We start from the raw sequence: 24,989 nt of genomic DNA on the forward strand, positions 1-24,989 counted from the left end.
TGGACATTCAAGTAGTTAGAAATCAATCACATTCACATTTAATTTTGTTTCATGCATGTTTGTTTTTAATAGATGTATATACATTTCTGTCATGATAACTCTCAGAGTGATCTGCATGGTAGTGTGCATGACATATGAATGTATTTGGTCTTGGCGGAATAGATCTTCTACACTGCTGCTGCGGCGGAGCAAGTAAGGAGACTTGCAACTGCCAATACATCCACAAAAAATACTGCTGTGTGCATATAAGGAATGCTGCTGCTGCACATATACCATATGAATAAACTCCATTCTTACGTGGTCACCTTGCAGCAGATCTATACAGGTGGAGCTGGGGAAGGAGGAGGGTTCTGAAACGCACTGCACTGCTGCAACAATCACTAGCCAGGATTTAAATGTAGAGCAGCAAGCTCATTGGCTGTATACACACACACATATATACACACAAAATATTTTTTCCCTTAAAACAAAGGAAGCTGAAAGACTTACAAATTGTAATGCTCATTTGGAGCCACTAGTATGATTATACAGTTTCACCCAAACACTTAAACAACAAGACTGAGGTGATCAACTGAATTTATTGAGCAAAATAACATTACACAAAGACAAGTAGTTTTATTTTTAAAAGCATTTCTTATAAATTACACCACAGGAAGGTTAAGTGGTGCTTACAGAGGTTGTACAGTAGGCTTTTGTGATGGACAAATAAATGTTTTAATGTGACAGTTTGGTTATGGAGCGCCACAGATTGCCATCATAATCCTCTCATAATCTCCACTGGTTTCTTTCTGTAAAACCAAGCACAGAATCCATATTAGTGAGCAAATTCAACAATACTGTTGTTTCTAGAGCAGATTTATTCATTTTCTCATGCAAAGTTAAAAGCGGTAATGTTTAATCTAGTGGTGAGGTTGCTAATTGCAACCAATGGATCACTCCACTCAGCCCTACGGTGGCTCTCACTGGACAAAGAGGTTGATGGGTTTTTGCTTTTTTGCTAAAGGAGATAACTCACATTTAGGTGGTTGCTAATGTGTGTTTCTTTATATTTTCCCTATCTTCATCACTTCATGTAAATGGGAGGTCACACTAAAGGTTAAGCATGTTAAATTACTTCGGGACCCCATGGGAGGAAAGGTCCTACAGTTGTTCAACCTGTTAAATCCATTAAACCTGTTTGAGATGGGTGGCACTGATGGAATGGGAGATATGTATGTCTTTGTTTTCCTTTGAAAGAGGTCACGAAATTATGCTTTTATTGGTGAAAAGATTTGCAGGTTAAAGCTCATAAAAGTTGAGCATTTAGATGCAAGGGGCTGTGAAAACTAATTCCTTGGAATTTAAAACCAACCCAATTGTGTATGGAATGTGACGTTTTCCTGTTTCCTCTCTGAATATTGAAGCTCTTTTTTGTTAAGTGTCAGGTCTTGTTTGATTTTAAGATTGCAATGTAGTCAGTCTTTCTTTGTTGTGTTTCGTCTTTGTTTCTTTTATTTTGTTTCAATAAACTGCATTTAGACCCACACCCTCTTGCTTTTCTAAAATATCTTTGTTACAGTATTAAGGACAGAATAGGATAGATAAATTTATAAAGCACATCTATTGACCAATTAGAATCAAGGACTGGAATTAACCGCTTTATAAATCTACAGCATTCACCAGAACAACAGAAAGATTTTTCCATAATGTGCTTACCATAGGATCATTTAATATAGGCAATGTACATTTGTTTCGATTCGATGTTCAGAGAGGACAGTACTATAGGTTGCTTTTCAAGTTATGAAGACTCACCAAAATCTGTTCCTGAAGACTTTTGCCGTACATCCTCTTGTACTCTTGAGTGATTTTCAGCAGGTCAATTTCTGAACGACCCACGATGATTCTAGTCAGTGTGTCAGTGTTGGTTCCCAAACCCTAGAATGCAAAATGATATAATTAACTAAACAAAAATGAATAATAGTTTCATTTGTGTAAAGAACACAAAAATCATAACATATGCAGCCCTTATAGTGATTTCACAATTATACAAAACCGAACTGTAATACATTCCATGAATTTCTTTGCAAGTTTACCTTCATAGCCAAGTACAGCCTTTCTGCAAAGTAGGCGGGTTTGTTGCAGGCAGCCTTCACTGAAACATAATGAAGATAGAACGTTATGAATGTTTGTCTTGTCCTTCTTGCCTTTTTTTGTGTACAAAAGTGTACAAAGAGGAAATTAATGTAAATATCTTCACTTAGTTACTCTTGCATTTTTGTACCTTATCTTAGGTTGCGTGTTACAATGTGCGACCCGCAAACTGGAAAAACAAGCCTTCTAAAAGCTTTTTATAAACATGCTTTTGTGCTTTCATTAAGATCCACCCAGAAACAGTCAAACAAAAATAAAGATTTGTATCCTCACCGAGGGTCATGAGACAATCCTCAATGTCTCCAGTCAGCTCACCCTCTAGGGCTTTTGCAACACCGTCTTTACTCAGCTCGCTGTAATACTTGAAAACTGCAGATGTTTTGAAAGAACATTGTTATTTGAAGTTGTATATTATAACTAGGCCTTGAAAAGAATCAGCAACTTACCTTTGCGCAACTGAGCTTCACTACGGGTTGTCAGAATGTCGATCAAAACGGAGACCACGGTGCCGATTCGATTCTCACCTGCCGCAAACAGAGCCTAAAAAATAACTCAACTAAGTCAGTGTCTAGTATAGTTTCTTTAATGTTTAAAGGGATAGTTCACATAAAGTAAAATTACAGGTTTGAAATGACAGGGTTGTGAGTAAATGAATTTTTATTTTTGGGCAAACTTTAGAACTTAGAGGTTCTAGATCACTTCAATCACTTAAATTGATTGCAATAAAAAATTTATCTATTTACCTTTGCATCACTTTTAGCTAGACCATCATCAATGTTAGGGTCTTCACTCCTGGTACCCTGAAATCATGAAATATATTTTAATAAAATATCTCTTCTAAACACTTGGAAGTGCTTAGACAAGGCAAAATGTCATACTGGTACCTTGCAAAGGGCAACCAGAGTAGTCTCCAGGTCTCCTTTAATTTCCGATTTAATTTCATCCTCCAGCAGCTCTCCATTCACTGTAAATTACAAAGAATTACAGCAACAAACACATACGAACACATTTACATTTCACCAAAAGATGCATTTATGTTGGTCTTTCTTGTTACCTTCTTTGAAGGATCTCTTCAATGCTTCAATCTCGTTTATTGTTCTAGTGCCCAGAATTTCACTTAGGACATCTTCATTTGTCCCAAGATTCTAATGATCAAATAAAGTTGCATTAAATTGATACTGTAGTTCCCCTAAAAATGAAAATCATGTCGTCATTTACTCACCCTCTTGTCATTTTAAACTTTCTTCTGCAGAACACAAAATATGATATTTTGAAGAAAGTTGGTAACCCAACAACGGTGCCCATTGACTTGCATTGATTCTGTATCCATGCAATAGAAATTATTAGGTACCGCCGTGGTTCGGTTCCCAGCATTCTTCAAAATATCATATTTTGTGTTCTGCAAAAGAAAGTAAGTCATACAGGTTTGAAATAACAAAAGGATGAGTAAATAATGACAGTTTGTTCCTTTTTGGGTGAACAAAGCAACTGCATGGTAGTGTATACCAACTAATATATTATAAACATTCATTACTTTCATTAACACTTTGGTGTACCTTCATGGCTCTTTTCATTTCAAAAGCATCATATTCCGGGGGTGTCATAAGAAGGGCCAGAACCACCTCTTCGAAATCTGACTTTAGAGATTTTTTCAGTGCTTCTGCCAAAGGCTAAAAAATGTAGAGATTAAGGAAATTCTTGCATAAACAAATCTATGAGCAATACAATTCACCTCTAAGACTTTCTGTGCACATACAAATGAAAGGAAAAGGTCTACATGTGTTTGTGAGCTCACCTTTCCTGTGCTCTGCTGATAAGCTTCTTTGATCTTCTGTCTCTGCGCATTGTTTCTTTTTGCTATCACCTCCACAATAGTGGCTTCATCCACACCTTCACGAGAAAAAACTCCTATTAAAGTCATCAGCACTCAAAATAATGCATTTTGGTGTGTAAACAGGTGTACCATGTGATTCATGGATCAGAATAACAAATGGTTATGGGCAATCCAGTTAAAAACGAAATACAAGTCCAAACAAAGTGAATGACCTGCATTTTCACTATGCCATCATTAAAAATGTGGCGTATCCTCCACACCTTTTTGTTACACATAACAGCAGTTACATAAGCATGCTACAACACCACAAACTGACAGCCGTTTCATTCATATGTTTGTTTTCTAGGCCAGTATTTTAGTCAAGCATGTCCTATTTACCCGTATAGGTCTATTCTGTACCTTTGGTCTCTATAGCTTTCTTCAATCTTGCAGCGTCATTTTGGGCATTGAAGTTAGGATCGGCTTTGACTGTTCCAAAGTATCCTGTCTCAGGAGGGCCTTTAAAGCCCTACAATAAAGATACAGCGAAGAGCTTTGTTTAAGAGCTTGCAAATTAAAAAGCCATTAATGCAATGTCAATAAAGCAATGACCTTCTTGGATTCTTTTGAGATTTGTGGACCTTTTTACAGAAATATCCATGCAAAGCATACACATTTAGTAATGTAAATATATATATTTGAAGTTTTTACCATGGTGCTGTCATCGTTAACTTGCTGGGTGAATTTCTTTAGGAAGTCCATGATGTGAGATATGAAGCTGTTCCACTTTTCAGGTTGTAAGAATGGGTCTGAAATAATTCTGGTAATAGCACCGGCCTTTTATCCCTTACACCCGCCCATTGGAAAACATTGGGTTGGGTGGAGGGTTTAAACCATGTAGTTCTGGTTGTGCCTGTATTCAGGAATCTATTTGCAACACACACCCTCAAAAGTCAAAAGAAGAATGAGTGGTCTTGAGCACAATGAATGCTTATGCTAAACTAACCCTTTAAAACAAGAAATGCGTATGAAATTCTATAGTTAACAAGATGCTAACATTAGTACAGACACAAACGTATTCAGATTCAGCTGAATTCATTATTTCTGTGGGTTTGTGGAATTTGTCTTTTTCCCAAACATGACAACAAAACACACATACAAAAGCCTCCAAACATATTTATTTTTAATTTGTTATATTATCTATAGAAACTTTAAGCCAGGAGAATAATGTAGTATTCATTGACATTAAAATGATTCACAGTGTGCACAATTTTAATGAAGGACTTCTAAGCAGCCAAGGCATGATGGAATTACGCACTGTTTACACAGGTAATGAATACACCCTTAATATAAGTAAGAAATGTTTATTGAGTGCCACATAGTGCCAGCAGGATCTTCTCATAATCTCCAGCAGTTTCCTTCTGCAAGTAACACACATTTGACAAGATATTATATAATATTTCATTAAACGAAACACGAACATAATTTTTTTTATTTACTTTCATAATACAATCATTCGAAACATTCTGAATATCAAGACTCACCAGAATCTGTTCCTGAAGCGTTTTGCCGTACATCCTCTTGTACTCTTGAATGATTTTCAGCAAGTCAATTTCTGAGCGACCCACAATGATTCTAGTAAGTGTGTCAGTGTTGGTTCCCAAACCCTATCGAAACCAAATCCACATTACAGTCAAATGCTAAAAATATCAAAAACCTATGTGGCATTCATGGTGAAATCCAGAAAAGGGAATACATTTCATGAATTCCTCCTGCTACTTTACCTTCATAGCAAGGTGAAGCTTTTCTGCAAACAGGGCCGGCTTGTTCCATGCAGCCTTTACTAAAACAATGAGAAACATTTACATAGCATTTTATTTCTTTGAAGTAACCGAACATCATTGGCCCCATTACCTTACACTGTATGGACTAAAAAAACACTGCAACATTTTTTTGAACATTTCATTTTCTAGGTGAATAAATGATGACAACATTTTTAGTTTTAGGTGAACTGTCCTTTTGAGAGACAAAAGACTCAGTCTTTTAATGTGCACAAATATATAATGAATGTCTTCATTTAGTTACTCTCGTATCTTTGTACCCAATCTTGCTGTGATAAGGTTTTGTGTTCTACTGGATCCGCCCTCAACACGCAAAGCAAGAAAAACAGGCCTTTTCTAAATGCTGCATTCAATTGAACAGTGTTTCGAGCATGTTCCTGTAGAGCCACCATGAAAGCATTACCTGTCTTGCATGAGTCTCTTTTACACACCCACATACATCGCAGGCATGGACATGCAGACTGTAATTTTATACACATAATAAAAATAAAAGACTTCTCACCGAGGGTCATAAGACAATCCTCAAGGCTTCCATGCAGCTCACTCGCCAGGTCTTTTGCAAAACTGTTTTTGCTGTATTGGCCATAATACTTGAAAACTGAAGATACATTAGAAATAACACTGTCACTAACTCAAAAACTTGGGAATGTATGGCTGTATTCCATCATCCAACTTGTCTCACTTACTTTTGCACAACTGGGCTTCACTTCTGGTAGTCAGAACATCAACCAGGACAGAACACACGGTGCCAATCCGATTCTCTCCTGCGTCAAACAGAGCCTAACACCATGGCATAGATTTGACTTAGTATTGTGTCTATATTGTATTTATTATGATTAATAATCTATAAGAGGAATCCAGGCCCAAAACTACAAAAAATGTGAACACATGCACCAGCACAGAAAAATATGTTATTATATATGTGTTATTAACTTGTTATAACAAGACAAAGTAGAAAAAGAGACATCTTATTCACAGGTGACAAAACCTTGGTAACTGTGACAACAAATAAAAAACAGGAAGTAACTGGGCAAGTGCAAGGACAGGACACAAAGGAACTAAATACAAACTAGTGCTTCGTCGAGACGGCACTGTCACGAACATCAAAATACAGCTTTTTTTCCATTTAAGTATTTCAAACCCTGTCATGTTTACTAACAAACTGATCATCTTACAAGTGTCCACCTGATGATGAATGTTATAATACTATAACAGCAAATGTATATAAATTATAATTATTGGGTGCTTATTAGCCATACTGCCAGAGCTATGCAAATAAGGCACCAAGACACTTATTATCCCCAATGCATTGGCATGTGGGCCATTTAACGGATGGGGTATGTATGTGCCTATAACACCATCACCCATATATTCAGGGTTCAGCCCACACACCAACTGGTAGAATGGGATTGTTGATCTCCGGAACAATTTGATGAACGTACTTTTGAACTTTCTCTCCACACCAGTCGGGACTCTTGCTCAGCACTACTAAGCCAATGCAAGTATTCTGACTTTATTTAATAATAGCTGTGTTAAAGGGATAGTTCATCCAAAAATACAAAATGTGAAATTTTTACTCACTCACACGACGTTCTACGCGTTTTAAAGCAACAGTGAAATAAAAACGAATTTTCCCTTTTATTTAAAATAAGATAGCCTTAAGGACGTCAATAAACGGATATGTTCCTGCGTGCTGACAAAATTCCCATTAAGAAGATATAACCGTTCCAAACTGACAGTCTGGCACATGTGCTCCAAACAATATAGAACTTCCATGACACCACGCACGCTACACTTCAAAGCTCTCGTCAAAGTTCCCATGCAATCAAATAGGCTTTAAAATCTAAAGAGTCTCGCCCCTTTCACAACGAGAGCTGCAGAAGCGGCGCCTTATAGCCACTTGTTTACACACTCCTACTTCATCCTCGGTTGCTCTGGCTGCGTCGCGTTCTTCCGGATCCTGGCCTCAGTTGCCTGAGCCATCGGTCCTGCTTTGGCCTTCCGGATCCTTTGTGTCACCCTGGCTCTCCGACTGCTCATCTCCACCCTGGGCTCCTCCTCCATCAGCTGCGTTTCCACAGTCTGCCCCCTGGTGTTGCCACCACTGCCTCCACCTTGGCTCCTCCCTCTGTCATCACCCCCATGGAATCACACCCAGACTATTCTGTTTTTGCCCCTTGCCTGCTCAACATCCATCCCCTGAACTCCCACCCTCCCTCCTCTGTAGGACCTGTTGGCAAGAGAACTTGGCGCTCCGGGGAGGGGATGTTGTTGGGGGGCGTAATGTCACAGTTACATTCTATTATGGTCTCCATTGTATTTAAGCCCTGTGTTTGCCAGTGTTCATTGTCCGGTTGTATTTGAGTGTTAGGCTTGGTTGTGGCGGTTGCTGGTATTTCTCTCTGTTGTTTTATTGAAGACTTTGGATTTCTATGCTTTTATACACACCAAATCCTGTGACAGCCTTATGGCGAATGCATCTGCCCCCGCATGCATGCGCCACAAGAGCAGAATTCTAATTGAGAGACGGCTGGGGTGGTGCTGGACCCCAAGTTCATTATTTTAGACCTGATGAGGGGTCCCTGGTTTTTCATTAAAACTAGACTACGAAAAACCCCACATTATTTTTTGTCAAATGATCATGGAAAAGAAAACCCTTTTGTATATTTTTTTCCAAATGTCATTAGACTCAGTTTTATCTAAAACATCCATGCATGCTCAAGCGTGCCACACAGTACAGACAGAGATGTTGTACTGTGTAGTGTGTGGATCCTCTCAAAGTGTCTTAAAACTCAACAGTTACTATAATTTTGATATGAAAGTCTTTATGTACGATGTTATCTCACATTGTACTGAGCGACTTAAGGGACATATACGGTAGGTGGTGAAAAAATTGGAAAGGGAGTGAAAATATTTAAAATCTTATGCTCTCCTTAAGAACATTGTTGCATTCCCCCAAGAATATCTTTCGTTCCCTCAGAAAACTTGCGAATTCTTTCTGCAAACATGAGCTCGGAATTTGACAAGAAGGCTACCCTTCTGCTTTCGCCCAATGGAATGACATTAACTTTTCTAGCAATGAGCAAAATCTGAGCAATAAAGACATCACCTAGGCAAAATCTTAAAAAAATATATCGTTCAAAATCATTAATTCATTCATCACCTAGGCCAAATACTTTCTGAAATGTTGAAAAAATGTCATATTCATTTTTGAAGTAGGTTACTACAAAATGATTTACACCCAGAAAACGTATTAGCCTAAACTAAATGAATGTGTTTTTGATTTACAGTCACACATTTAATTACCTTTGCATCACTCTTTGCAAGCCCATCGTCAATTTTAGAGTTTTCATTCCTGGTAGCCTGAAAATATTAGTTATAACATTTTACTACGCATTTCAATACACACACATATTTCGATTTTGTTGTGCTATGACATGAACACACAGTGAACATGTATTACTGTACCTTGCAAAGGGCAAGCAGGGTTGTCTCAAGATTTCCACTAGTTTCATGTTTAATTTGTTCCTCCAACAGCTGTCCATACGCTACAAAAGAGATGTAAACAGTTTACACATTTATTTGTATTACAGGATGAAGATGCACATACAATAACTATGTTCTTCCTCGTCACCTTCTTTGAAAGCATTTTTTAATTCTTCAATCTCCTTGTTCGATCTGGTCCCCAAAATTTCACTTAAGACCACCTCACTTGTCCCAAGACCCTAATTGTGAACAGGTAAAAATGTAAAATAGATCTAATTATTTTAAAACAATCATTAAAAACAACAAAAAGTGTAATAAAATTATGAAACACTTCGTACTTTCATGGCTCTTCTCAATTCAAAAGCATTATATTCAGGCGGTGTCATGAGCAAGGCCAGAACCACGTCTTCAAAATCTGACTTCAGAGCGTTTTTCAATGCATCTACAAGAGGCTAAAGAACAATAAGAAAGAAATCACTTGAAAAACAGCGTTTTACAGAAATGTCCTTCTGAAATACTCCAGAAAAATTAAGTATTCTAATCAAGTAGAAGGTTGCAAGAAAGGCAAACACATTTTTTATGTGAAATACAGCACGTCTGTGTGACAGTTTGCAAGTATGTGTGCTGCATTTACAGTTTTGTTTCAAACATCTGACAAACGTTGACAAACGTTGTTATACCGTACAATAGATTTATTGTAAATTGAAAATCTGTTGGAAGATTTAAATGCAGTTTGTGAGCTCACTTTTCCTGTGCTCTGCTGGAAAGCTGCTTTGATCTGCTGTCTCTGTGCATTGGTCCTCTTTGCTATCACTTCCACAATAGTGGCTTCATTCACATCTTTGTGAAAGAAAAAAAACGAACTGAACAGTTCACCCCTTCATGTGTCAAGATTATTCCGATATACAGTATGTTGATGTGTACATGGTTTGGAAAGAGGATTGGATGGTTGTGCACGCAAAATAAAAATGTCATTGTTGATCCAAACCCCATATGAGCTTCTTACATGAAACCTCAGTCAACATTGAGGCAGAATTCCTCAAAATCGTCAATAGGTACATTATATAAATTGTTTCCTAAATACATCATAGATAAAGACAGTTACAACATAAAGTGAGAGCAAACCATCTCATATAAATTGCCAATTGAAACATTAATGGGTTTAAAGTGAAACATGAATGCTCAAGAAATATATATATATAGGTTTTTGTTGTCCTTAAGTCTGTTTGTCCAATTATTTAAGAGTAGCTTGAATATGATGGTTGCCCTTACTCTGACATACATGAGTAATGGATTTATAATCCATTGTAAAGAATCTCACATTCTGCTAGGTGCTGCAGGGGTGTGTCTGCTACATGTGACAGAACACATCAACAAAATCGTGTGCAGTAATCTTGTTTACGTATACCGTGATGGCAGTGCTTTACCTTTGGTCTCTATGGCTTTCTTTAAAATTTCAGCATCGTTCTGGGCATTGAAGTTAGGATCAGCTTTGATTGTTCCAAAGTAAGCAGTCTCACCAGGACCACCTTTAGACCCCTATAACAAAATATATACACTAACTGAAAACTTCATTTACTGAAAACTTCACATGCAAATGTCAGCCTTTTAATAAACGCAATGTATGTGCTCGGTTACATGCACAGTATTTCAAATACACGTTTAAGTGAATCTTGTACATCTTGTAAACAAGTGTTTGCTTACCTTGGAGCTGTCATCACTACAGATTTTGTCAAGAAAATTCTTAAAGAAAGCCATCTTTCAGAAGAAGCTAAAAAAAGTTTTATCCATCGATGCAATCAATCACTTCAGACCCAAATTCGTGAATGAGACTCAATAATGTTTCATAGCTAACCATCTACATTAAATAATTTACACATATACCTTACCTGTTACCTCAGTGTTGAAAAGCTTTAAATGTGCTTTCAGTAATGGTGCCTTTAATGCACACCCATTGGGACAACTTTGGGCTTGGAGGAAGGGTTAAATCAGGTAGTTCTGGTTGTACCTGTCTCTAGCACTGGGTATCCATCATGCACTGTGTTTTCTACGCCCTCAACTGTACTGTAGGATGAGTGGACAGACAGTTGCATGTGACAAAATGAATTAATGTTACGATTTTCTAAATATGTATGTCTTTTTTTTCAGAGGAACAAAGAGTTCTCTTTTTAAAACTGCTCTTTTTCATGCAGTAAAAGGATGACCAGTCAATGTGCAAGGCAATTCACTTGCAATATGCAATCACAATGTTATAACACATAACTGATATAATAAAGAAATGAAAATAAATTACATGATGGATTTATTATAAAAGACAAAACAGAATATATAATTCACCAGTGAATAAATAAGAGTTGCATCAGTTATTCAGATGTTTATCAGATATGCAGTGATATCATTTACACATCTTAAACACAAGAGCATTTAGCGAGGTGACATCTCTAATCTTTTCCTAACTTAAAGAAATGTTAAATGTATATGAAACATACACCATATTTCATGTTTTACAAATTTCCACAAATGTTTCTAGCTATATACACTCTTTAAAAAATGATGAAATCTTCGATGCCATAGAAGAACCTTTCGGTTCCATAGAGAACCTTTAACATTTGAAGAACCTTTCTGTTTCACGAAAAAACAGAAAAAGGTTCCTCAGATTATAAAAAAGTAAAAAAAGAGATGGTTCTTTAAAGAACCTTTGACTGAATGGTTCTTTGTGGAACCAAAAATGGTTCTTCTATGGCATCACTGTGGAGAAACTTTAAGCACCTTTATTTTTAAGAGTGTCCATATAATATATACCATATATTAATAAAATTCTTTAGAAAAACAATCAATACCACTTCTAAAGCAGAATCACGCACATAGACAACTAGTGCACACAATTCTAAATTCATTACACATTACTGCCGTCCAGGCGGTCCTGCCCCTGGTTGACCAGGTAGTGGACCAGGTCTCCGGGGACCTGGTGCTCGAGTCACAGGTCCCCTGGCGTTAGGATTGGCTGATGCGAGTGACACGTCTTTCTGCACATGCACGCCACCTCCAGCAGTTCCTGGTTTCACTTTTGGAGATTTTCCACCTCCAGGTCTTGTTTCTAAGGCAAAATCAAATAATCATGAGATACAAGGCAAAAATCGTTAGATCGTTGAGAAAAGCCAGATGTGCTAGTTTTACTCCAAAATAAAAAATCATCAAAGTTGTCTCTGTATTATTCATCAAAGTTCACACCTGCATTATTTTGTGGACGGGTAGGGGGTGCCAGAGAACGCTTGGGGAGCAGATCTTCTAAATCCTTCATCACTTGGTTAGTGCTGTCTTTATTGTTGCGTCTGTTCTTCTCTTCATCTCTTGCCTATAGAAGCGTTTGTGTTAGAATTGTATTAGTTGCTCCTGCAAATACTCTTAAGTTGTGACAACTAATTTGCATGTTTCAGTTGTGCTTCCCCTTGCTCAGGTGAACCGTATTTCCTTTCAAGATTTTGTCATGTCTTTGTCACTAGTGATATTTTGTCACGCAAAAACCAATGAAATTTGAAGTTTCCAATGGCATATTAGAATTTAGTGCTCGGATTTCTTGTCTATAATGTCCTTTGTTTAATAAGTTCAAAATATTACATTTCTTACATAGTTTCACTTTCAAAGACATTTATAAACACGCCGGAGTCATTTGAAATATTTGAGTCCCGTTTGTAGTTTCAATAATTTGATAATAGATAACCAAATAGATATTGCCCCCCATTGACTCCCATAGTAGGAAAATATTTTTTTTCTGTTGAACATAAAAGAAGACAGTTCTGGGGCACTTTTAAATACCATTGTATTTTTTTAGGGCTGTCAATAGATCATTATTTTTAATCTGCCATAAGAACTATAACTGGAACACAATACATAGAAATGAACAAAAGATAAATAATTGTAAACTTGTTTCCTGGGTTCGTCGGGATACAATTTTTTGTTAGGGTTATTCCTTTCAACAAATATCACTTACCAACTGCATCTTCTTTTTTAGCTCCATGTTGGCATTCTGGTAGGCTTCTGACACTGAATTAAGATAATAAATTGCCAATCTGTAAAAGATTATAAAAATAATCATTTCCTGTAAGTTTTACAATGTGTGAAGTTTCTAATCATTTACTTACACCATGAGTAGAACTGCAGGTATAATAAGTCCAGGATTTGCAGCATAACTGAAGAGTGTCCCCATAAATGCTGGTAGATCCAGATCAATGGTCTCCATGATGACATCAAACATTCTTTGCCTGCCACTGTGGTAACAAGAAATATCACACCAAGCTCGAGTAACTATAAATTATTTGATTTTCGTTTCACTGTTTATAGTAAGTATAATGTAAAAAGAAATGTGAATATACCATTACAGTTTGTCAGACGGTGGGTGAGTACTGTAAGTGAGTGCATGTAACTGTGTCTTACCTGAAAGGTCCGCAGTCAAAGGAAGGAGGTAAAGACATGATGGTGTAAACCACAGGAAGCAGACTCAGAAAGAGGATGAGCAGTAACAGGCCCATGTAGAAGTTATTGGATTTGGAAGCTTTGAAGACTCTCTCATGAGGGACATTGCAGGCCATCACAGCCCAGCACTGGTAGTACATAGAGCTCAGGAGACGTAGAACATTGATTCCAACCAGACCAGGTGCGTAGAACGCCCCCATCCTGACAAACAAAGGTTAAATAAGATGATATTTGCAGGTACGGTACAGTGCAATATGGTGACTGATTAAATACAGAAACTAATCTACAGTAAGTGCCCTTCATAGAATAAATATGGGTGAAACATGTATTATAACCGATATTTCCAAAAACATTTTAATCATCAGCAGATACGTTACTTTGGTGAGACGAATGCTAAGGCTAACCAGCAAACCATTGGAGAAGCATGGGGAGTTCTGTTTCAGAGATGCCTATTCTTGATAAAAGGGATTAGTTCGGCCCAAAATGACTTTTCTTTCATCATGTACTCACCTTTATACAGCAGGTTTTGAACTGTGAAGCTAAATAAGTGATATTATGTTTATTTTAGGGGTGAATAGTCCCATTAAATGCGGCAAGAAAACGGAAGTAGCGATTGTCTTTTTTCCGTATCGTGACGTTTACCCAAGTGAAACGACTTCTGAAATTAGAAAAAAAAATACGGCGGGACTGAATTTCGTCCAGCAATCTGTCAGTCATTTTAGCCCCAACCATTGCGCCATTGCTTTAAAGGAGATACCAGGCTCCCTCACCACAACACCTCCACGAACACTATCACCGGAATTCTAAAAAACATCTCGGGTTACTTGGCTGTAACCCTGTTCCCTGAAAAAGCGGGAACGAGATGCTGCGTTTCAAACGCTATGGGAGAACGTCTTTGTTCGACCGGTTGTGAAGCACGTGTGTCAAACACGCCCAAATTATTTGGCTTTAAATAACCTCGGCAGGTGATTTGGCTAATCACATCAGCACATGCAGGTTATAAATACGCGTGGCGCGAATGCGTCTTCAGGTTCCAATTTTGTCTGAAAGGACGTCCAGCACGCCTACACTGCGGCATTGAGGCGCAGCATCTCGTTCCCGCTCTTTCAGGGTTACAGCCAAGTAACCCGAGACGTTCCCTATCAAAAGCTACTCTCGGTTCTGCATTTCTGCGCCGCCGCACTGGAGGTGTCTGGACCCCTAAGGTTGTGTTGTATGTGTGCACAAGCCAAGTGAAGGCATCATATGTAACTCTGGGATGTAGACTCCAGGACGTGTGAGGCTGGAGTAGCATGGACATCCAGACTATAAAATCTGACAAATGTGTGCGGAGAAGACTCCCTAAATCCATCTTCGTTAATCCCAAATAAATTCAATGAAGCCTTCACCTCTGCCAAAGTCCCCAACAACTGTCCGCTGGGGTGTCCTTTTGACCAAATGTACGTAACGGGCTGAACGTATTATCGTCATGGATTTCGTACACAGTTCTTTGGGCACGGGCCCGAACTGGAACTCTCTCGCTTCTCAAGAAGAGCTTCTGGTGGTCCGGAATGGCAGTGGACGTGAGGGGGTATTGCCTAGGCCTGTCGAGCTTGTGCCACCTCCAAGAGCTCAAGGCATCTGCCTGAAGGTAAACTCCAACTCTAGATCTGTCATCAGCCATGATCACACCTGGGGTGGATTTCATCACAGACCTACAATCTTCTTCTGGTAACACTTGTATTTTTGACATTATAGACAGACTATATATATAATGCCGCGTAATCCCTATCAAGTCTACTTTTACACCATGTGTTCCGGTACTTCGGCATCCCTGAGGACATAGTATCGGCCAGAGCACCCCAGTTCGTATCAAGAATATGGTGTGCAATATTCTCTCTCCTGGGTGTGACCATGAGTGTGTCCTCAACTTATCATCCTCAGTCGAATGGACAAACCGAGTGTAAGATCCAGAATATCTGGAGATTCCTTCAGGAGTCCTGGAGCCAGTTCCTCTGCTGGGCCGGGTACGCGCAGAACTCTCTCTGCCAGCCTACCACCTGGTTAACCCTATTCCGGGTCAGCTGTGGCCTAATGGTTAGAGCGTTGAGCTTGTGATCAGAAGGTTGCCGGTTCTAATCTCAGTGCCAGCAGGTCATGACTGAAGGGCCCTTGAGCAAGGCACCTTACCCCTGATTGCTCTGCAGTAATGTGCCACTGTATAAAACTACTTGTAAGTCGCTTTGGATAAAAGCGTCTGCCAAATGAATAAATGTAAATGTAAATGTATTCCAATGTGTACTCGGCTACCAGCCACCCCTGTTTCCCTGGTCAGGGGAACCGTCTGAGGTTCCTGCCATCAACCACTGTTTCCAGGAAAGCGAGAGGGTCTGGGACAACACTCATCATCACCCCCAGAGAGCCATCAGACGTGAGAAAATCCACTAGGGTCATCCGGCTCCGGACATGATGCCACAAATTATGTCCCAGGTTAATTGGCCTCATCATCACACTCATCCCCACTTCTATGAAGACACTCACCCTTCACTCACTCATCGTCTGGTCTCGAAACAAAAGCAGACTCTCAATCGGATTACCTACCTGAAGTACTAACCTTTAGTCTCCTGTCACGTTCCGTTCTGTACCTTTTGTTTTGCTTTCCTCCCCCCTGTTCACCCGTGTGCTGTCTGGTCCGAAGGCACGTGGGGTTTTGTTTTGGTCAGCCTTGTCAGCCCCTTGTCAGCCTGCACCGATCACTCGTTCTCTGTCTTTTATTTAACCTTGGCTATTGTTTTTCGTTACCTGTGGATCTCTTGTATGTGCTATGTGTGATTTTCCTGCCTGTGTTTTTCGGCTAAACTCTCTTACAGTCTGTCCAGGATCCACTGTCGAAGAGATAATTTTCCCATGGCTTCATACAGTGAGGCAGGATTTAGAGCCCATATGAAAGCCTTTCGGTCACCCCTGTCTGCCCACTGATCCCAGCAGACGTTAGCACGGGGAGCGCAAAGTTGATTTCAGTTCTCCCTAATTCCCCTGGCATTCATTCAGTTGTGCTGATTCCTTCTTTTTTTTACTTTTGTGCTGTGAACTATCAAGTAAATCTTTTGTAGAAAACCCTGCATTTGAGTCCTTCTGTTCCGTGACAGTCTCCCTCATCAAAATCGTAATCTTCGTCAGTCATCTGAGACATGGTCCAAGTCTTCCTCCGTTCTCTCCATTGTCATTGTAGCACCCCTTCTTCATCTCCCGGAACGTATCACAGCCCATCATCCACGATCTCATGCAACCATCACAAGGACAGTGTTATTCATTTCATCATCTCATTAGCTGTCATATTGCTCTATACTCACCTGTTTCATCTGTGTGCTTTAAAGGACTCATTGTATGAGCACTTTCAACATATTGGTATGATTTATTAGGGTCTTTATGAAATGTCTGTAACATATTTTGCTTAAAATCACTTGATGTCTGTGTAAACAAAACCCATTTTGCCTTGTCATAAACAGCTATGCTCACAGCAACTCGTTTTGGTCTATGTCTCTTTAAGTGATAATGAGTTACTGCTTACCCCATCACACGTGTAGTGCTGTCATGGAAATCGTTCAGCCAAATTATATTTCCTGAACTCCTCCGCGGTTAGTTTAGTTTTTAAAGTGTCAAATCATTCATCCTGAGACTAAAAAATCTGTCACAGAAACAGCGCATCCTAGTAATGCACTCACGTTGTACGTATATGCTTGCCTAAAATCCACGGAATGCGCACCTGCAGATCTCAGGGGAATAACAGGGATTTAAGCACTTGACATTCACATGGTTTCTGAGGGATTTCCACTAAAAATCAAATAAACACACTCCGGTCTTGTCTCTTCCGAGGTTGGGACTCTAAACAAAGACTGTTCATGTTGCATTTTGTCCACAACTTTAGCCATGGCATCACGCACACCGCTGTCGCTTGCGAAAACAACAATGGCGGCAACGCCATGGGTGGAATTGTGTAGATTAAGGTGCGGTAACATTATAATAAGAGCCTCCCTCTACGTCACAACCGGCTCGATTTCTCACATGCTTGCAGGGAAAGGCACACTGAAACAAACTCTTGTTTTTCACTTTTTCTGAGTTGGTAGAAGCACAGAAAAAGTCAGATTTTCAACCGATGAGAATTCAATAAATTGTATAGTCGAATCTTACCATCTGTCTCTGGAAGCATTCTGTTACAATGCCTTGTGACCAGAAGTGAAGAGAGGTCATTTCGAGAGTGGGAGAAGGTTAACGTTTTTGATTAAAGAACACAAGTGCAAATTAATTTTCAAAACATAATGTTGTACACGGATAAATAATTTATAATACATACTTCACCACTGTGTAAAACAATTAGAATAATCTATGTTAATGTCGACTTAAGAAGTAGCATTTACAAATATATGTAGCATTTAACTTTTCTTTACCAGCATTTTTGTAAATTTTCATTAAGTTCATTGCTATTGATTTTGATCTGTTTATGTTGTTTGTGGATTCACTCCTACCAGATCATTCCTTGGTTGAAAACCAAACCAAGCACGTTGCCACTTATGTCAAATTCACCATAGGAAGGCTGAGGAGAGAGGTTGTTAGATGTTAAAACATGAATTGGCTCTGAACGGACATACATAAGCATTGTGATGACCCGGCCCATATATCAGACTCACCCAGCCTGCTTCCAGGTCCCAGCACCAGCAGTAGTTTAGGAAACGCACAATCACTGCTCTCAGAAAGTCACCAATCAGGATGGTCAGATAAGTAACCTGTATATCTGATACTGTCAGCTTCACAAATTCCTGTTAGTGGAGTGAGAATTTCATGGAAAGGATTTTACTGTGTTGAAAAACACACAAGCGTGCATACAGAACAAATTGCTAAATCATTTAGATCACAATAAAGGTTTGTAACACTTTACTATTCCCACTGTGGTCTCCCAACATGGTCCTCGGATGATATCAGCAGGGGAGATAGGAGGTGGAGTGCCCGTGTAATTTGGGTTGTTGGCTGTGTAGTTGGCATAATACTCCTTCACGTACCAAAGGCTGGCATTCTTTATGGATTCCTCTTCTGCCAGCTTGATAAAAAAAAGTATTTTCCATTATTTTCATGTCAGTTGTCATATCATTTTCAAGGTGGAAGACAAATTTGCTAGAAGCAGGGAGGTTAAAATGGCCGTCATTAAAGTCCTTACTTTATTATTGACCTCGTCAAACAGAGCGAGCAGGAATGTGTAGAGATTACCAAGAAAAAGCGCAAATATACGGCCCAGCTGCCACTTGAGAGCAATACGTGGATGGTACTCTTCTAATTCAGCAATCGTCTCAAAGAGCATTGGACCCACCAGACCCAAAAGAGACATGATGATCTCAAGCTGAAGCACAGTTATTACATCATTAGCATCTTTTTATCATCCATCTGGCATACTCATGTTCATCTTACTTGTGACAACAAAACAAGATGGACATTGCACATGATTTTGAATCTGGTATTAAGTTAATATTTACCTCATTCTTCTCATACCAGGAGAGGTTGTCCATGTTAGCAAACTCTTGGGAACGTTTGACAACAAAGTAGATGAGATAGCCACTTCCTCCTAGAGTACAGGTGATGAGGAAGTTGGCTAGGACACGTAAGAACCTTATGAGATGAATGTTCTCATCCTTTTGGTTCTCCTGTTCATCAACAATGGACTCCTGCAAAATGCATTACAGCCTTAAAGACTGAAAAACGAATGCATGGCCATTTGGGAAGGAGGAATATAAAAATGTCCCTGGTTTTCTGAAAGGACCACCCAACCATGAAGGTCAATGAAATGTATGAGTCAGCACACAAACACACCCACCCATCCACTCGCAAACAATAACACAAGCACATACTTTGAAGCTGGTGGTGATGGAGGCATATTTATTGTCGGCTGTCTCAGCATTTCCAATAAGATAATCCCAGCTGGTGAACATCTTCCAGGCAAAGGTGAATTCATTGTCCTCTCCGTCCCCTCCCCCCACATCTGCGTTTTTAGCCATCCTAACAGCGAGAGTGGACTTAACTCAACATTTGTAGAGAATCCATTCTCGCCGGCAGGATAACAGAAGCGCATTTTCCGATTGCAGTTAGAAATACAATCATTTTGACAGACTTCATACAGTAAAAAAAGAGTCCTCCATTTGTAAAGTTGGGGGGATGGCTGAGTATTTAAAGGTGAAGTGTGTCTCTGTCTGTCTAGTTTATTTGTCTTAATCAACATATCTCTTTCTCTATCAAGTAGCCACCAAGCCAACATCTAGCAACCTTTCTAAACTACCTATCTACAGCCATAGTAATCACCCCAAAAAGTCTAGGATCCTAAGCAGCCTGTCCGAACACTGCTGAAAAAGAGATAGAAACCATCACATACATTCTTCTGGATTTATTGGTACTGATGGGAATTTTTGTGGTTGTAATGGAAAATGGACCTCTACTGGTTGGGTTCTGTTGATGAGGCCATTAATTCATACTCAAATAATGTCCAAAACACACTACAAAAATGTATTTGATAAAACCTAATAGTTTAATTGGAAACCATTAGAATTTCTGTTGGGTATTTCCAGCAGGGTATTTATACGTTTGTGGTTATTTTGAGCAAAGTAACACAAAAGTAGTGTAACGCATTACAATTCAAAGACAGTAACTAGTAATGTTTAATTTATTACATTTTGGAGGTAAACCCAACACTGCTATCCACAGCCTAGAAACACCTTATAACTACCCTGCCTGCAACTGCCTTGTAACCACCAAGAAAACCATAGCAACTGCTTTTTAAATTAATCATTTAATTTGGTGCTAAAATCACACACTTCACCCTTAATTTGAAGGGATTACCCTTTTGTATTCAAAATGATTATTGTGAATCCACAATTATACTTTTTAGTTATTTGAAATGCAATATTGGAGATATGGCATACACATGCTCTTCTCAAGAACATTTCATACCATTGCTATAACATCTAGCAATGGATGAAAGAGGGACTCACGTTCTGATCACAACCATGAGGCTATACCCAAAACTCCCAACGCCCACCAGGAGGTAGGACAGAGGGAGACGAAACTTCAGGAAGCCAATGGTTCTCTGGTCATTGTAGTAGCCATAGAAAAGTACTGAGTACTTGCAGTAACCCTGTTAATAAGAAGCCATCAGAAAAATTTATTTTGAAGCATATTATTAAGTATTTCTAACATTAATTTTAAAAAGTTATTACTTTAACTCTGAAGTTAAATAAACAATCCATTAGTCCATTTATATAATTTGACATTGTGTTCAATTTTCTTAAACCTGCTTTATCAAACGTACACATTGAATGACATCCAGAAAGCATTTATGATAAATTTACTTGGCTGATGTTTACAGAGCATACTAAAAATGTAATTCAATAAAAAAGTTGCTGAATGTGTGAAAAAAATATAACAAGTAAATATTTTATCACTAGTAAAAAATACATATGCAAGGTAGCTTACATTGAAGTCCATAAGTACAGAGTAGTCCATCGCACTGTCTTGATCCACCCTCGGCACAGTTTTCCGAGGAATGGACCCATATGGAAGTCCCATGAGAACCTAGTGGATATTGCCATATTAGAATATCAGTTACTTTAATTTAGAGATAGAGATGTAAAAATACCGCATTGATTCTCCAAGAGAATATTTAGTTCAAAAGCGTGTCAACATGATACATATTGTTTTGTTATCAGAGCCAGTTCCCTTGAGGAACCCATCAGGGTTACTCAAAAGATCCTGACAAAGAGACAAGACTGCCTGTCTGCTAATCCTCAATATGTTTCATTTTAAATATTCATTTTTGAGTTGTATAGTATAATTGGTGTTTATTCTTCAATAAGAGGCAACTATTGCAACAGGCTGCGTCGCATGCTCTTGTGACTGTTTCACTTTGTTTTGCTAAACACATCTGTTTTATCTGTTTAAAAACTGACCTCTGGTATCACAACCAGGCCAAAAGTCAAGCCGAAGAGGACCATGTTCATGCCGTACATCCAACGCAGGAAGATAAAATATGAAGCAACAGAGGAGCCAAAGTGACCTGCAAAACAAGCACAAAAAAATTCCTGAGCTGGCCACTAGTAGGCAATATTTCGAGCACGATATATTTGACAATTTAGAATAAACTTTATAGTAATACAATTTATGGTTGTTTTTATAATTAGTACTTACTCTCAACTTCCTTTATTTTCCGTTCCCAAGGTATGCAAGCAGTTCTAAAATTTTCGAAATCTCGTTGAAATTTGATCCATTTCTGTATGATGAGGCGAAAATGTTACAGGACATTTTAGAGATTTGTAATAAACTTTATTAACATTTTCTGAAGAAGGTCTCATTACCACATTTTCCCATGTTGCATTTTCTTTCATTGACATTAAATTTACATTTAGGCATTTGGCAGACGCCTTTTATCCAAAGCGACTTACATAGCATTACCCTATACATTTTACATAGAGATTCTTGTACCTTCATCATCATGACTTTATAAGCATATAGCTTCCTGCCTTTGCCTTTGCCCAGAGCTCCTTCAAATTTATCCACAAACTGCTGAGCCTCCCTGCAGACAAAACCAACACACCATCAGATAATAAAATAGTTAGAAAATGCAATGGAACCCACAATCTTTGCACTGTGCTCTACCAACTGAGCTACAGTATAGAAAGCATTCTTTAGAAAATCGCATTTTAGATGTGTCAATACTTGAGAACTTTGAGTCGTCTTCTCATTCTCCAGGGCTTGTTTCTGATATTTGCTATCAGTTTCTTCTTCTCCTCCACCTCCTCCATTAATCTGGCCATTTCTCCTTCAGACATGGAGTCCTCTTCTTCATCGGATTTTGAATCGTCTCCACTAAAACAGAACGGAAGGGGAGTGCTTATTTACCAAGGAACATGCTTTTTTTGATGCAGTAGTCAATGTATTCTTCAGTCTAGAACAACCCATTCAGGAACAGTATGTAAAGAGCGTGAGACATGGTATTAAAAATGCAATGGCTTTAAATAGTTAAAACGATAGTCTGGTGGAAAATGAAGCTAGTAGACGTTATATTTTCTAATACCACACCAGCTCATTTGAGTGTACATAGCTTTAAACAAAGTCATTTTTTTCAATAGTTTCAATAGTCTGCTTAATAAAATGTTTGATGAAAGTTAGGGTTACTAAAGTGCACCTTTACACTTTGACTCAAAAACAAATATGTTTATTCGAGAGTAAAAAAACAAATGATCATTTACCCTAAAAGGGTTAAGTATCTGTAATGGGAGTTTCAAGAGAGTTTTGTCTTACATTCAACAATCTCTTGGTGTAGGTGTCAAGATCAGTTAATGAAGTAAATTAATAATCAATCTATCCTGGGTTCATTTGTGTTTTCATACCTACTATCCTTTTTCTTCTTGTCATCGTTGCTGTCTTTTTCATTTTCCTTTGCTTTGCCTTTAGCGTTCTTCTGCTTTTTCCTGCCTTTCCCTTTCCTTTTGCTTTCTCCCCCTTCTCCCCCTTTGTCTCTCACTTTTCCTCTTCTCCTGTTCCCTGCACACCTCCTCTGCGGAATATCATCGTCGCTATCCTCCTCGTCTGCCTCTGCCTGGGCCCGTTTCTTTTTATTGGCCGCTCTACGAGCTGTAGGGGGTGCATCATCCTCATCCTCGTCATCCTCACTTGCAGCAGCCTTGCCACGTTTGCCGACTGCTGTTTTTTTAGCACCTTTCCCTTTGGGTTTGTTGTTCTCTGAGTAAAATAAAAGCGTATCACACATTAAAAACATCTTGTTGATGAACATAGACCAATACACTTTGTTGCAGTTGCTATGTGACTATAATGGCCCATGTCTGCATTTTACATAGACGCACAGGCACATCATAGAAATTATATTCATTTTGATATTGCATCAGCCTCTCCTGGTAAGTTTTCCCATAAGCAAGAAATCAAAATTCACATTGCTTGGAAGAGCAAGAGCACAGCATTCCCCAATCGCTCAGATTCCTCAATTCCACCAATAGACGACCTCAAGTGCTGAATAATGAGTTACACACTTACGTCAATACTTACTTAACAAATAGGATTAGTTGTTATGAGTAACAGTTATAGTGCTGTTCCTACCTTCAGCACTGTCCCCCTCTCCATCAATTTCTATTCCCACTAATAAGAAAAAATAAACAAAAACTAGAGTTTAGCAACGTATTACTGAAATAGTGGCCGTTACAGTGGATTACAAAAAATAACTATAAAAGCACAGTATAATATAAATGTTTATAACTTACCGTCTTCTAATTTTCTTGTATCACTTTTCTTTGGCATTTTGCTCCCTGCTGATCTCTGTTGGTATCAGAATTTCCTCTCTTGCACCTGTGGTCTAACAAATTACTGCACAGGTAATCTGCGGCTCTCGTGACGGACTCCCTATTGCCATAGCAACACCACGTGACCTCAAATATGCAATATCGATTGATATTGGTATATTAAATGAGCTACAACAAGCATCTTAATGATTTGTATTTAGTTAAAGCTTTTGGATAGAAATCTCTATGTTTAAAAAGTTAAACACACAGCAGATGGTTTTAGAATTACCTTAAAGCTAAGATTAAATAAATAAATAAACAAACACATCAAGCTCTTAAATGGGAATGTTTAATTTAACTCAATGTTTCATGGAGAAAAGATCTGAAAACATTCCAGATGACCTGCCAGACAGTATGGCCATCCATTTAAACTGTTCGATGCACTCTCACTCATTGGGATATATGACACCTAGCTCTGATGTCACAAGAAGAGCCACCTTAAAGATTTAATGAAGGTTTATGCTTTCCTTCAAAGACAATTAAACACATTACACACCATAATGAGCTTTTAAACACGTACTTTCTTTAGAAATAAAGACGAACATATTTTGTTGATTCCAATTTACCGTTTTAGACAATTGTCAACATCAAATGGGACTGCCAATAGTACAATTTAAAACTGGCCTGCAACTATTTTTAAAGACGTTTTAAAGTGTCTTAGCCAGGGTGGGACGGTGCCTGATAGACACCCAAATACATCTTACTCTGCAGACACGTGATCTTGTGTCTCGTCTACACCACAACACCTGGTAGATGGCACAGCATCTCAGTTTTCACAAGTGACCAATTACATTACACCCGGTATAGACAAAGACAAAGTCCATCGTCATGACATGCATTCCTGGTCAAGAACACATGCAGAACAACACCGCCCATCTG

General features: G+C 38.6%; 2 protein-coding genes across 2 annotated transcripts; both read right to left on the reverse strand.

Annotated features, from left to right (window-relative positions):
- Nucleotides 1-50: 50 nt before the first annotated feature.
- On the reverse strand, nt 51-11,203 carry LOC306890588 (annexin A6-like). The gene is made up of 24 exons (XM_079450421.1): nt 10,975-11,203; nt 10,698-10,809; nt 10,016-10,110; nt 9,609-9,722; nt 9,419-9,509; nt 9,253-9,332; nt 9,091-9,147; nt 6,471-6,564; nt 6,287-6,382; nt 5,728-5,786; nt 5,488-5,610; nt 5,322-5,364; nt 4,655-4,752; nt 4,364-4,472; nt 3,926-4,020; nt 3,687-3,800; nt 3,185-3,275; nt 3,015-3,094; nt 2,874-2,930; nt 2,577-2,670; nt 2,404-2,499; nt 2,073-2,131; nt 1,792-1,914; nt 51-788 (listed from the first exon to the last, which is right to left on the reverse strand). Exons 1-24 carry the CDS (start codon nt 11,026-11,028, stop codon nt 732-734), a joined length of 2,091 nt encoding a protein of 696 aa, XP_079306547.1. The 5' UTR covers nt 11,029-11,203; the 3' UTR covers nt 51-731.
- Nucleotides 11,204-11,556: 353 nt separating this feature from the next.
- Nucleotides 11,557-24,069, reverse strand: tmc2a (transmembrane channel-like 2a; the record flags this gene model as incomplete). Its single annotated transcript, XM_079451360.1, has 20 exons — nt 11,557-12,367; nt 12,502-12,625; nt 13,262-13,340; nt 13,413-13,538; nt 13,705-13,944; nt 18,249-18,316; nt 18,411-18,539; nt 18,659-18,817; nt 18,935-19,114; nt 19,248-19,436; nt 19,620-19,767; nt 20,754-20,896; nt 21,235-21,333; nt 21,708-21,814; nt 21,946-22,027; nt 22,240-22,330; nt 22,474-22,623; nt 23,148-23,499; nt 23,872-23,910; nt 24,033-24,069. 20 exons carry the CDS (start codon nt 24,067-24,069, stop codon nt 12,174-12,176), a joined length of 2,736 nt encoding a protein of 911 aa, XP_079307486.1. The 3' UTR covers nt 11,557-12,173.
- Nucleotides 24,070-24,989: the final 920 nt, after the last annotated feature.

The sequence above is a fragment of the Barbatula barbatula genome (genome assembly GCF_947034865.1).
Source record: "Barbatula barbatula genome assembly, chromosome: 2".
Taxonomy (NCBI): Eukaryota; Metazoa; Chordata; class Actinopteri; order Cypriniformes; family Nemacheilidae; genus Barbatula; species Barbatula barbatula.